General features: G+C 50.9%; 1 protein-coding gene across 1 annotated transcript in view; it reads left to right on the top strand.

Moving 5' to 3' along the window:
- Positions 1-14,671, top strand: part of Cacna1b (calcium voltage-gated channel subunit alpha1 B) — a 174,103-nt gene that overhangs the window by 67,605 nt on the left and 91,827 nt on the right. Inside the window, exons 12-16 of the mRNA XM_051166217.1 lie at positions 1,171-1,283; positions 2,511-2,623; positions 4,935-5,066; positions 5,303-5,375; positions 12,983-13,100. Of these exons, the coding sequence (XP_051022174.1) occupies positions 1,171-1,283; positions 2,511-2,623; positions 4,935-5,066; positions 5,303-5,375; positions 12,983-13,100 (549 nt within the window). The remainder of the gene's footprint in view (positions 1-1,170; positions 1,284-2,510; positions 2,624-4,934; positions 5,067-5,302; positions 5,376-12,982; positions 13,101-14,671) is intronic.

The following is a 14,671-nucleotide window of genomic DNA, read 5'->3' as shown; positions in this document are numbered from 1 at the left end:
GGAGTGTTGGGCCCCTCCGTTCTGTACTGTGTCTCCTTTGCCTACCGAGCTGTTCTAGGCTGGCGTGTGTGACTGTAGCTTTCCTCCTGTACTTCATACCTGTTGATTAACACGTTTGGGCCAGGTGTTGGTCACTTGGGCAGTGTCAAGCCTGACGTGGGAGGGACCTGTCTCCCACCTAGTTCTTAGCCTCCCGTGCTAGATGCAGGTGTCTGACAGTTTTCACGCTGGCTCCAGAGAGCATGTTTAAGGGACTGCATTGCTCTTGGGGTGTGAAATGGATCCCCCTATGTGTTAGAGTGATGCGATGGAGCTGGCTGCTCAGCTGCTGCAGAGTTGCCCTCAGCTGACGCGTTTGGAGACAGATGGCTGTGGGCGAATCTTGGGGCACATTGGCATCTATCGGAAACTGTATGTGCTTGCAGGGGCCCTGGGATGGCTAGGCTAGTGGCTTTCTGGTGGCAGGGATCTTGGAAGCTTGCCTTTCCTTCTTTGTCATGACTTTGTGGTCCGAGTTCCTGCCCTGATTAGAACTTACGAAAGCTATGCTACCTTCCGAAGCTGAAGCTGCATGCGTTGTGGGGAGGTTCCCTTTTTAGTCGGTGCCGGGAATGCACGAGTAAGTTAAAATCAAGGGTGGCTCACTTTGGGTCCTAAGAAAAACCTGTCGGGAAGTCTGATGGTTTGTTTTGTTTTTCAAGACAGGGTTTCTCTGTGTAGCCTTGGCTGTCCTGGACTCACTTTGTAGACCAGGCTGGCCCCAAACTCACAGAGATTTGCCTGCCCCTGCCTCCCAGAGAGCTGGGATTACAGGCGTGCGCCACCATATGAGGTGGCTGAGATCCTTAGTGGAGACTGGAGTGCAGAGCTGAGGTAGAAGGGCCGTTGGGCTGTGTCGGGCCTTACTGTCCCTGCCTCTTCTGAAGTATTCCAGCTGACTCCTGAGTTGATCCTGTAGATGACCTTACAGATGTCTGACTACTTGCTGCCATACAGACAGGGACTGATATGACTCAGAACCTTTCAATTCCTTATCCCTTTCCTGAACTGTGGCCAGGCCATGGGACGCAGACCACGCCCACAACCCTCAGAGGTGTGGCACTGCCAGGCTGGGGTGAGAGGCGGGTGAGAGGAGCCCGAGTTAAACCTTCTCTTCTCTGACTTCTCTAGACTTTGCAGAGTTTGTTTTCCTGGGTCTCTTCCTCACAGAGATGTCCCTGAAGATGTATGGCCTGGGGCCCAGAAGCTACTTCCGGTCTTCCTTCAACTGCTTTGACTTTGGGGTAAGACTCTTCAAAAGGGCCCCGTCTGATGGGTGAGTCCGAGCTGTGCACAGCCCCTCCCTGTGTGCACTCAGAGTGGCTGGGCTCCGTGACCCTGTGGGGCTCAGGTAGGCTGCCTAGAGCCTGGGAAGCGACAGCAGTTGGAGAGGAAGGCTTGTCCAGCTCCGCCTAGGTGAAGAGTACACCCCAACTCCTTACGACTGGCCTGTGAGGCACACACCAACCAGGGCCGAGCTGGGGAGTCACTTGATTTCCTTTAGACTTGCCTTTAGCTGTTTTCAGGTTCAAATTGAAGTCAGGATGTTTTTTTGCCATCACCTGCAGACCGTGGCCTTTCTCAGCGTTGGCACCACTTGGTATCTGTGAAGGCTGGACACGTTCTGAAGCACCCGGTCCTGGCTCCCTTCTGCTAGGTTGTTCTTGCCTTTTACATTTGACCCAAGCAGAAGCAGAGTCCATGCAGTCCTCTGCACTCGGCCTGGAAACTTGCAGATTATACCTCACGGGTTTCCGAGCTTATTTTCTACTCTTCCTCCCTCTACCAGCAACTGTGGCCAATGTCTTGCCCAGATGCCATGGCACACACCTCCTCTGCTGACCAGCAAGGGTTTCCTTGTGTTTTTGTAGGTCCTGATGGGCAGTTTTCTCAGTGTCCAGGGTACTTTACACCTCCACTGACAGGCTACTCAGCCCTTGTTCTCTGGCTCCAAAACTGCCTTTAAAAATTTTATTTTTATTTTTATTTTTTAAAAATATATTTTATTAATTTATTCATATTACATCTAAATTGTTATCCCATCCATTGTATCCTCCCATTCCTCCCTCCCATTTTCCCCTTACTCCCCTCCCCTATGACTGTGACTGAGGGGGACCTCCTCCCTGTGTATATGCTCATAGGGTATCAAGTCTCTTCTTGGTAGCCTGCTATCCTTCCTCTGAGTGCCACCAGGCCTCCCCATCCAGGGAACTTTTTTTTTTTTAAATTACGATAGTTGTTCTGTGTTTCTAAAACATGCTCAGTTCTCCTACTTGGAAAGCAATCCTCTCAATGGCAAGTGGCCTCTAAAGCAGTAAACACATCGTGCCTCGCTGTGTCTATGGGTGAAGACTTCTAATGTGACCCACCCGATGCCTCTGGCTCAGTCTGCACACGCTTGTCAGGTTCACCCGTGTATGCGTGTGTGTGTCCAGATAGAGATGTGCCCTTGTTGGTGCTGTGTGTTTCAGGTGATCGTGGGGAGTATCTTTGAAGTAGTCTGGGCTGCCATCAAGCCAGGAACCTCCTTTGGAATCAGCGTGCTGCGGGCTCTCCGACTGCTGAGGATTTTCAAAGTCACAAAGTATGTTATCTCCATGGCCCTGGCTGGGGGAGTGGACAGAGGCAGCGTGTGAGGCCGGACTGCATGGGATGGCTGGTGTCTGCAGCCTTACTATGTGGCTCACTGGTTTAAAGACAATATTGGTTGTGACACAGCTCACGTAGGGACACCATGGCAACAGCCTTTGGGCCTTACGGTGGCCTTAGGGTTGTCAACTCCCTGGCTTTCTTTATAGTTTGTCGCACCTGCAGTTTTATACCACTATTCGTTTTATCTTCCAGGCCTTCAAAGGTGACTTTATGGTGAATAGAGAAGCCAAAAATTTGTTTGTTTAAAAAAAAAAAAAAATACAACTAGTGGCCATTGTATTAAGTAAGCAGGATAAGCCCGATTCAGAAAGACACTTACTGCATTGTTTCTTCCCATTTGTGGATTCTACACACACACAACATCAAAACAGAGACAGGGTTGTCTGAAGGCAGGAAAGGAACAAGCTGGAGAGAGTGAGGGGTGGATACGGTAAAAAAACAAAACAAAACAAAGATATATCTGAAAGAAATGTCTTTATGAATATGTGCTAATAAAAATAAAGAAAGCAAAACAAAAAAACAGAAAAACAAACAAACAAAAAGAAATCAGAAATTTTCCCATTGTCCTGTCTGTCCCAGGTTTGCCCACCCACTGTGCAGAGGGTGGGAGGCCTGGTGGCCCTTCCCCAGGGCAGCCAGCCTAGTGCCTACATGGCTCCTCCCCCACCTTGATTTCTCCACCTTCCCAGTCCCAGCGTTGGTAGTTACCATAGTAACGAGGCTGTGTCTTTAGTTCCATTTCACATAAGTCTTAACTCTGGAAGAAAAGTCTCTTCATTTGTCCACAAGGAGACTGAAGCCCAGGGAGGTGGTGTGAAGTGTGTGAGCCTGAGATGGGCCGGATACCCGCTTACCATCAAAGACGCAGGTGGGAGGAGCGGGAGGAAGAAGCGCCCTCTCCAGGATGGTCTTATCAGCAGTACAAGCTGGTGTGGGCTGAGCTTGCCCTGTTTCAGAGGTCCCTGTGCTTTGTGCGGTAACTGTGGCACGGAGCTGCAGTTACTTCCCAGGTAGACGGAAGTTTTGCGGGTCCTTCCCAACTATTTTCAACTCCAAACTGTCTGAGGACAGAGATGCATCAATGAAAGAGAGGTTTACGCAGGGATTTTGTCCAGCTAGGGTCACAACCTGCTAAGCAATGTCCTTCGAGCTGTCCCGACTCTCCCGTGAGCACCTGTGGTGTTCTGTAAGAGAGGCCCCAGAAATACGCCTTCACCCAAGCCTTGGCCTTCAGATCCTCCCAAGGAGGTCAGTGACCCTAAGGGAGGTTGGCTCTTTCCAAACTGGAGGGCTAGACGATTCAAGAGCTTTCTCATTCTCCAGAGTCTACTCATGTTTCTCGTGAGAGAGGCTGTGGAGGATGGCTGGGTCACTGGCATGGGGTCCTGGGAGGAGGAGAGCACAGTAGGGCTCCTGGGAGACCCTAACGGGTGAGCACAGGGAGGCTGGCATCTGTTGTGCCGTGGATCATCCCTTGTGTCAGGGTGACAGAGTAGCAGGTTAAAGGTGCAGAGGCAGGTGGCATACCTCCTGGGGGGAGGCCGAAGGCTCCTGGGAGACACATTCTAGAGGCTGGGATGACAAGTGGATATCACTTAGCAGCAAACTCTATGCCACGAAGACTGGTTGTAAATGAGGGGATCCTACTTTCTCTTCGAGGGGTACGGTGAAAGGGACCTTAAGAAATGCCAGGTCAGCCATATCTTGGCTGGCCAATTGAACATTGGGTGTGAAGGAGTTAGGGCAGCGGTTGTCAGCCTGTGGGTCATGACCCCTTCCTCTCAGTCATCTGTCTGGTACCCTGCATATCATATACTTATGATTCACAACTGTAGCAAAATTACAGTTATGAAGAAGCCGTGAAATGACTTTATGGTTAGGGTCACCACAACACGAGGAGCCATATTGAAAGGTTGCAGCCTTGGAAGGGTAAGCACCACTGTGAGCTGGAGGGTTGGAGAGCGCAAAGTCTGGGTTAGGACCTGGCTGCCTGACGGGCAGTGGCTCCTTTCTGTTAACAACAGTGCAGTTTGGGGGGAGAAGGTGAGGCCAGCACTGCAGCCATGCGCCTGTCTGCCGTCTCACAGCTGGATTGAGAGTAAAGGATGGTGGCTTTTGATCCTGGGGACGTGCACGCCTCATGTGGAGGCCGGAGCTCAAGGGGGAGCACAGAGAGTCTGGATGCCGGTGACACAGCGTTGGGGTGGCCCGGCTAGGTGTCAGCCCTCCTTCCTGCCTCACAGGTACTGGAATTCCCTGAGGAACCTGGTGGTTTCCCTCCTCAACTCCATGAAATCCATCATCAGCCTTCTCTTCCTGCTTTTCCTCTTCATCGTGGTCTTCGCTCTGTTGGGGATGCAGCTGTTTGGGGGACAGTAAGTAGCCCAGGATCGGGGGGCGGGGGCGTGGCAGGCCACAGCCCCTGGCAAGGCGGAGCTCAGAGCAGACACTGCCACCACAGGCCCTGTCTGCCTGCCTCCTTCCTGAAGGTCCTCCAGAGGGCCTGAGGATGCTGAGGGCACCGGGAACGAGCCCGCCGCCGACGTTAAGGGACTGGTCCCCGGGCTCCTGATAGGGACTCGTTCTACTCAAGGCTTCTCTTTCTCCTCAGGTTCAACTTCCAGGATGAGACTCCGACCACCAACTTTGATACCTTCCCAGCCGCCATCCTCACTGTCTTTCAGGTGAGGGCTCCTGCACTGTCTTTGGTTTTCGTGTCCCCCAGGGTCGAGGAAAGAGTCGGTGAACTTAGAGGCCCCACGTTCAGACAGAACCATGCAGCAAAAGATAAGCTTTGGCAGGTCCAAGGGTCGCCACTCTGGGGGTACAGGAGGGGTGGTGGGTGAAGTTCCCTTGGGTCGTCTGGGTTCATTTCATCAACTTATTAGCCACTGCCTTCTATCCTCTGAAAAAACCCAGAGCTCTTCCTGAACTTCTGATCTGTTCTCTTTTTCATTCCGCCATCAGTGCCCACCAGTGCCTCGTGGGAAGCTGCAGCTCTGGGCCCATTGTCTGTGTGATGGGGCCGTATTGGCTCAAGTGGTCACTTCCTGTCTCGGACAGCGCCGTTTTGGGTACTCTTGGCTGGATACTTTCTCCTTGGAGAGAGCCTTCTCCCCTGGTCATGTAGCCGATGTATCTGTTTCAGGGTTCTTGCTTGGATACCTTGTCTGAGAGTGACAGGACAGGATGAGCTGGTGACCTGTCATGGTAACCGTTGTTGACTGACAGGCTGGAGGGGGATTAGCTCTGAAGAGGCAAGGCTGAGCCCACTTATGTGGAAGAGCCTTTGTTCCCTTGACTGGCCAAGAGAATAGTTTGGTCTTAGGAATTACATCCATGCCCAGTCCTTGGGTTCCTGGAGTGTTCCTTTTCTTATTCCATGGACACCCTTTTTCTCACAGACACTTTAGCTTTCTAACAGGTCAGTGGTTTCCAAGATTGAGTCTCTGGTGTGGGGTGGGGCCTCTCAGCCTCTGGAGACAGGGCCGTGTCGTTCTATCTGGGTCTCTGCAGAGTTGTATGTGTCTGCTTAGGGATGCTCATGATAAGGAGGAGTGTTTTTTACTGTGGTCCATGGGGCTAGGGTGCCCAGGTACCAAGGAAGGGAAGCGGGGAGAACCACATCCCAAGGTCTACAGTGAGCATGTTGACCCAAGGCCCAAGGGTTGGGAGGCCAGGTTAGAGGGGCCTTTAAGCAAACAGGTTTTGGTAGGTTCTACCTAGTGGGAGCCCTGGTAGGGTGACAGACCTTGGAGGGTGACAAGCATACTGTGCCTCCGCTTTGTGTTTGTTGGAACTAAGTGCAGTAGGGGCACTGGTTCTTTTTGGCAAAAGGGTTCTGACCAGGCCTCCATTTTAGTTTGCTTTATATCGCTGTGATAAACACTGTCACCATAAGCAAGCTGGAGAGGAAAGGATTTGTTTGGCTTACACTTGCATGTCACACTCCGTCATTGAGGGACGTCAGAGTAGGAGCTAAAACAGGGGCATAGGTAGGAGCTGTGGAGGAAACCTGCTTATTGCCTTGCTTTCAGTGTCATGGTCAACTGCCTTCCTTCTAATTCCCAGGACCACCTTCCCAGAGGTGGCACCGCCCACAGTGGGTGGGACCTCCCGCACCAATCCACAGTAGACCAATCTGATGAATACATTTCCTTGAGGTTCAAGGTGACAAAAAAAAAAAAAAAAAAAAAAAAAAAAAATGGCAGCACAGCCTCACACATCTTCTGCTCTGAGCAGAGCAACAGGACACAGCAGTGTTTTGAGAACCATTGCATCAGTAGTGTGCACGTGTCGCTAGGCACTGTGAATCCTGGAGGAGGCCAGCAGTGTGGACAGCATGTCCTCAGCAGCATGCCTTTGGACTGGACTGTTAATATCCTGGCCTCTGGACTAGGAGGACAGCATGGGTGGGAGGGTGGGTACAAAGAAGGAAGAAAAAAAAAAACCCCTAATTTCCCCCTGGAGGAGCCTGCAGATTAAATACTGTGAAGTGTGGATGCCCTAGAAGGGAACCAGCACCCACAGCTGGAAGGTGAGACTACTTTCAAAGAAAGAGAATAACAGAGCAAGTGCACCTGACTCTGAGCTGAGTTAAGGGACAAAGGAAGAACCCTCAAGGGGGGGAAAAAAAACCCCAAGTTGAGGGAAAGCATCTAAGTCAAAAAATAATAACTGATCAGAAATCCTAGGAATTAAAGTTATAGCAATTCAAGTTAAAAAATATAGGCAAGCTGCTCTCTGGACACCATCCAAGGCACAGTGGGCAGGCAGCCTGGAAAGAACGAGGTGCCCACTGACGGTAGTGCATGGGAACAAATGGACTCATGCTGTGGTTGTGCTGGACTTGGAGCTCAGAGGGGCTGTGCCTGGCAGTGCAGCTGCGTGGTAGAGATTTTGTTTAGCAAGCACTGAGCCTGAGTTCAGTTCCAGAAAACACAAAAGGAAATGAGTGAAGACACAGAAGAGCGAGCGGTGAATTCTAGGCAGGCTCAGAGAACTTGTGCCCACAGAGGCTGAGCTGAGGGAAGAGTACGTGTAGACTGAGGCACACACCACAGTGCAGAAGAGTACTCCCTAGGGGGCTACTCTGCGTCATTTCATGCAAACAGAGCTCTTCCAACAGCTGACGTCATGACTGACAGATACCAGAAGGTCATGGAAAGTAGCTTTGGAATATTGGGGTACGGTCTCAGAGCCTAGGGCCCCGAGTGGTAGAACTGTGACCAGAGCATGCTTGCGACCATGCCCAGGGACGTCTGAAGCTTGTCAGGAGGCCACTAAGGAGAAAACACACTCTGAAGAAGAAATAGGAGGCCTGGGCCACATCAGACCCAGGGCATGAAGTTAAGACAGCTTTAGTAATGAATTCTCCTGAGTATGTAGAGGTTATTTCAATGCTTTGTGGACTATAGAGCATATGTAAGTTCCTCACTCATTTTACGAGGTTAAAATATCATTGATATGAAATACCAAATGAGGATAATATGAGAAAAGAAAAATGTCATGATAACAAATTCAGGCAAAAACACCCAGAGGAAAAAACTTGAGAAGTCTTCGTAGACTCCGTGTGGTTGTGCATATGTCTAATTCTAGCCCTCGGGAAGATGTGACATGAGGGTGTGGGTTTGAGGCAAGCCTGGGCTGTATAGCAAGAAGCCCCCTCCAAATATAAAGTAGAACCATAAAATAATAAGAAACAAAAGAAAGAATTGTCTTTATACATTCCTCAAAATCTTCTTAGACTTCAAGACAACTTAATGTCAGGAAGCCCTTCAACACACTCATAATGTTAACAAGCAGAGGCTTTGAACAGGAGACAAAGCACATCTGGCAGGGTGAGGAGACAGGTGTGCGAAGTGCTAGCAGGCGATTCTAGTGTCATCAGCCTTAGTGTGGTAGAATAGGAAAAAACAAAATTCAAGATTCTTTAAGAATTGACAAGAAAGGAAAATATTCATAAAAAATAAAATATATGTGCTGCCCATGGGACAACCTGGTTGATTATACAGAAGAACATGACACGAAGCTGGGGGGGTGGCTTATAGGGTAAGAACACTGGCCGTGCAACCCTGACAACATACATCAGACTCCTGGAACTCACAGAAAGTTAGAAGGAAAGAATTAACTGAGCAAATCTGTCCTCTGCCCGCTGTAGACACACCGCAGCATCCATGCCCTCCGTGCACACACCGCAGCATCCATGCCCTCCGTGCACACACCGCAGCATCCGTGCCCTCCGTGCACACACCGCAGCATCCGTGCCCTCCGTGCACACACCGCAGCATCCGTGCCCTCCGTGCACACACCGCAGCATCCATGCCCTCTGTGCACACACCGCAGCATCCATGCCCTCTGTGCACACACCGCAGCATCCATGCTCTCTGTGCACACACCGCAGCATCCATGCCCTCCGTGCACACACCGCAGCATCCATGCCCTCTGTGCACACACCGCAGCATCCGCGCCCTCCGTGCACACACCGCAGCATCCATGCTCTCTGTGCACACACCGCAGCATCCGCGCCCTCCGTGCACACACCGCAGCATCCGTGCTCTCCGTGCACACACCGCAGCATCCATGTCCTCTGTGCACACACCGCAGCATCCATGTTTTCTGTGCACACACCGCAGCATCCATGCCCTCTGTGCACACACCGCAGCATCCATGTCCTCCGTGCACACACCGCAGCATCCATGTCCTCCGTGCACACACCGCAGCATCCATGTCCTCCGTGCACACACCGCAGCATCCATGGCCTCTGTGCACACACCGCAGCATCCATGCCCTCCCTGCACACACCGCAGCATCCGTGCCCTCCGTGCACACACCGCAGCATCCGTGCCCTTTGTGCACACACCGCAGCATCCATGTCCTCCGTGCACACACCGCAGCATCCGTGTCCTCCGTGCACACACCGCAGCATCCATGTCCTCCGTGCACACACCGCAGCATCCGTGCCCTTTGTGCACACACCGCAGCATCCATGTCCTCCGTGCACACACCGCAGCATCCGTGTCCTCCGTGCACACACCGCAGCATCCGTGTCCTCCATGCACACACCGCAGCATCCATGTCCTCTGTGCACACACCGCAGCATCCATGTCCTCCGTGCACACACCGCAGCACCCATGTTCTCCGTGCACACACCGCAGCACCCATGTTCTCCGTGCACACACCGCAGCATCCGTGTCCTCTATGCACACACCGCAGCATCCATGTCCTCCGTGCACACACCGCAGCATCCATGTCCTCTGTGCACACACCGCAGCATCCATGTCCTCTGTGCACACACCGCAGCATCCATGTCCTCTGTGCACACACCGCAGCATCCATGTCCTCCGTGCACACACCGCAGCATCCATGTCCTCCGTGCACACACCGCAGCATCCACATGCCTACTTCCTCTCCTGCTCCCTCAAACACTAGCAAATTTAAAAATTGAAAAAAAAAATAGATAAGCAGGATTTCTACGTTGTACCTGGTATGAGAAAAAGCAAACCCAAAATTTTAGACTAAAGGTAGGGAAGCCATTAAAGGAAGTATTTTTATTTTCAGTAGAAAACAAAACAAAACAAAACTGTCCTGACTACACCATCCACTAGAGTACACATATAGTACACAACCCAGTACAAACGTACAGCATGAAGCAATGATCAACCATCATGGTGCATTGGAAGATGTCCTTTTAAACGTCCAGAGCCTGGGAGATCTTTCTAGTGTCAGCAAATAACAAAGATTTTGTTTCTAGAATGTACTGGAAGCACTTATAGATCAAGAAGAAAAGATACTGTAGTGGGAAAAGGCTAAGACACAGAACAGTAGCAAGCAAAGGCTGGTGGACACAGTAGGAGAACCATAGCCATCCGTCCTACTGACTACATCCTGACTTTGTCATTCAGGGGGATGCAAGTTACACCTGCAGTAAGTGTCCTCCTTGCCTCTCATTGCATTCCAGAGTAAGAACTCTTACATCAGAGCTTAGAGAGGCTGCGGCTGCTCTTCCCCGTGTGCTGGCGGTGGGTGCTTAACATCATGCTGGACAGTGGTTTCCCAGCATCCTATGGGCCTGTGTATCAGCAAGTCCTGTGCTGGATGTGCACAGTTCAGGTGTACAGATGTGTAGGAGACGGCTCAGCAACAGCTGTGAGACAAGACTGGGCAGCAGCATCCTCATCTAGGGAGTGTGTAAGGAGTGTTGTTCGGAACCAAGGAAAACAACTAACCTAGAACTAAGTGTGTCAGCCCAAGCAAGTTTCAGGGGAACTTGATATCTGTTATGTAATAATGTATGCTGCATGAAGGCTTGCATGAGATGATAAACCTGAATCCGGGAAATGGTGTAACTGGTGGGGGTTGGGGCTTGGGACAGAGCTGGAGAGTCCTGTGAAGACACTTCAGCCTCATTTGGATGTTTTATTTTAAAAATTGAAAATTACTTCAAGTTATTTGTATGTTGGGCATGTGTGAGTGTGAAACCCCACAAAGATAGAGGAAGGGCAGGGTCTCCTGGAACTGGAGCTGTAGGCTGTTGTGGATGCTGATGCGGATGCTGGGAACCGAACTCTGGCCCTGTCTGAGAACAGCAGGGGCCATCTCTCTAGCCACGGGTGTTTAGTTCCTTCATCTGCTCCATAGGGATATGAGTATTACAAGTGGTTTTCTGTCTAAAGTGTTACGTAGTCAGGAGTTAGGAAGATGGCTTAAGAATCCCAGGGAGTCTGATGGATGGCTGTGAACCACCCTGTGGGTGCTAGGAATTGAACTTGGACGCTCTGCAACAGCAACAGGTGCCGGGAGTGGCCATCCACACCTTTAATCCTAGCACCCAGGAGGATCTCTGATTTTGAGACCAGCCTGGTCTATAGAGTGAGTCCAGAACAGCCAGGGCTATACTGAGAAACCTTGTCTCGAAAAACAAAACAGAGAGAGAGAGAGAGAGAGAGAGAGAGAGAGAGAGAGAGAGAGAGAGAGAGAGAAGAGTGCAACAAGTATTCTAAGTTGCTGAACCATCTCTCCAGTATGAAATTTATAATGTTAAATGTAAGGATCAAAAGTAAAAAGTTATATACATAACGGGATTAATAATTTTTAAAAAGTAACTTTTTCTTTGAAATCCCCATATTTTATGCAGCATTATCAAATAGATTTGAAAACTTAGATGATTAAAATCTACATACATTAAAAAAAAAACCAAATAAACAGTATTTATTTTACTTGGCTGAAGAAGACAAGGAAAGAGCTGGACACTGTCTTTCGGCTTCTGGCTTTGAGCCCATTAGCTATAAGTTGAGTGTGATACAGCCTTCAAGGAACAAATGATAGTTAACAGAAGCAAGGCATTCTGGGAGTGGGAGGAGGAGGTTTTCTATGCCATCAGTGTATTTTGACACCATAGTCACAGGACCAATGCAAAGCAAGTGGCATACAGATCAGAAAGTAAGCCCTAGGGTGGGGGTGGGGCGACTCTTGGGGCCTCAACTCCTCTCAGCTGCCAACGTGGATGGAAAGAAAACACCGAAGAGAAACCAAGACTCGGAGGGAGTCACCTGTCCTGCTGGTGGCCTGACACACGGAAAGAGAAAACACAGAAGAGCAGAGTATGCTGCTCCGAGACGTGCTGGCCGTGGGTAGAGAATTACCTGAATGAGAAACAGGACATTAAAGCTCAACGGGGAAGGCTGGGGTATTCAGTACACGTGCCTGGAAAAATGGACTCCCGTAAGAGAAAACAGTATAGCCGTACCATACCACACAGGGTTCCAGATGGATTAGAAATGTGTGTGGAAAAGCACGCTGTAAAATGATCAAATAAAATGTCCGAGCAGAATAAAGGATATGAAGGAGAGCGAGGCGGGGAGAGAGCTCATGACCCTGGGGACAAGTGAGCTGTCCAGGCCCCTAGGCTGGGACTGTCAGTGCTACTGTACATTTCAAAAGATAAAAGTAGAGATAATGGTTTGCTGATGGGGCAAAAATTGCATTTAGTCTGTGAGTGTGAACCTATGTGGCCAAAGGTGGCTGGAACCTGGAGAGTCCAAGGCCCAGCTTCTGTCTGGTGGCTTTGGGCAGCTTGTTTCCTTCACTGACTCTTGCTGTTGGAGAGAGTGTGGCCAGGGTGGCCGCAGTGGCTTCACCTTCCCGTGCCTGGGCCGTGTATGCGCACACTGCGCACTGATGTATGTGTGTGTGCCGTGATTCTAGTCTATGCTGGTGTGTGGACATGGGTGCTGTGTGCCCTTGGGTGTGATGCTGATGCCTTCCGTATTAATTGTTGTTCCTCCTTCAGATCCTGACGGGAGAGGACTGGAACGCCGTGATGTATCATGGGATTGAGTCACAGGGCGGAGTCAGCAAAGGCATGTTCTCTTCCTTTTACTTCATCGTCCTGACGTTGTTTGGAAACTGTATCCTTCCTGGGGCGAACACCTAAGTGGCTCATAGTCCTGTGGCCACCTCATCGTGGCCTGACATACGTAAGGAGAAGAGGCTACAGGGTAGGGTACACCAGGAGGGCCCGGGGCATGCCAGCAGTTCCTTTTCAGAATGTGGGTGGTGTGCGTCCCCAGGATGCCAGAGCGCCTTGTGGGGAAGGGGTGTATAGGGGTTGGGGTGAGCCACGTGGTTACCAGGAAACACTCTGAATAACCTTGGAGTCCCTGCGAGAAGACATGGGTGTGGAAGGAGCCTCTCTTCCCGAATAAGGACTTTAAGAAAACCTTCCCCTGCTGGAAATAGAAAGTCGCAGAACTTGACTCTGACCTTCGCTTCAGGCCAGAGGTGGGCCTGGAAGGCAGGGGAGAGTGGGGCGATCCACTCTTGGAGCCAGTGCAGACACAGCAGCAGCAGCAGCAGCCCAAGGACAGCATGGGGGAAAAACAGGGGGGGGGGAGGGGGTGTTGGGGGAAGGCAGAGGAATCACATGACTTACTCCTGAGAGGTGGAAGAAGCAGGTGTGAGTGTGGCTCGAATGCACTGGAGGCAGGAAATGCAGCCTCAGGAGGGTTAGGGTTAGGGTTAGGGTTAGGGTTAGGGTTAGGGTTTTTTCATGGAATACATCTGGGGGTCTGACCTTTGAGATTGTAAAGCTGGGGTCCCAGCCTTAGCCAATGCGCCTGGTTTGAGAACATGTATTTTATCAGCTTCGTGAGCAGGGCCTAATCTGTCGGTCTAGGAACCCCGTTTTGAGAAAGCAGTGGGATGGTGCTGTAAGCTGGAGCCAAACATCTGCGGACTGTGGTGCAGCTGCCTGTGAAAACGTGGCTCTTGGTTTCAGAGAGGGAAGGGAGCTGCAGTGCTAGCCTCGTGCTGGGTCACAGCCGCTAGCTGTGGTGGTTAGGGTTCTCTCATGTGAGGGAGCTTTCAGGATGAGCTGTGTCTAGGGGCTTTATCAGGATGGCACACAGGCTGCCGTGTAGCTGGACCAACGACGCTGCTATGAACAGCAAGTCCAAGGATCCAGTACTTGGTCAGTCCACAGGCTGGGTGTCTCAGCGGGTCCCATGCCAGTGAAGGAATGGATTTGCTAACAAGGGAAGAGCTAGAAGGTGCAAGGCGGAAGCTTACTTCGTCCACGTCCTCGCGCATGCTCCCAGCAGAAGGTGTGGCCCAGATTAGAGGCCGGTTTTCCTAACTCAAATGATCTGGATTAAAGGCGTATCTTCTTACCTCAGAGGCAAAAATCCCTCACAGGTGTGCCCTCTGTGTTTGGGTTTTAGTTGATTCCTGATGTAGTTAAGTAGTTAAGGTGACAACTCAGAATTGCCACCTGACACTTAGGCCAGGCATATCAGCCACCGAGTTTAGTTAGTTTTTGGTGGGCTTGTATCTCCCTCTGGCTGGATCCTCCCAGGACTGCAGCCTTCAGCTCTGCTCTGGGCATGGGAAGGCCTCTAGGTATATGTGGTAGGGTTAGTCCACAAGGTATGTACTGCTTAGAGGGATTGCTGCAGCCCCGAGCAGGCTTGACTGTGACGAT

This window comes from Acomys russatus, chromosome 24, assembly GCF_903995435.1.
Source record: "Acomys russatus chromosome 24, mAcoRus1.1, whole genome shotgun sequence".
NCBI classification, from domain to species: domain Eukaryota; kingdom Metazoa; phylum Chordata; class Mammalia; order Rodentia; family Muridae; genus Acomys; species Acomys russatus.
Note: the sequence above shows the minus strand (reverse complement) of the source record. Positions and strands in the feature narration are given on the sequence as shown.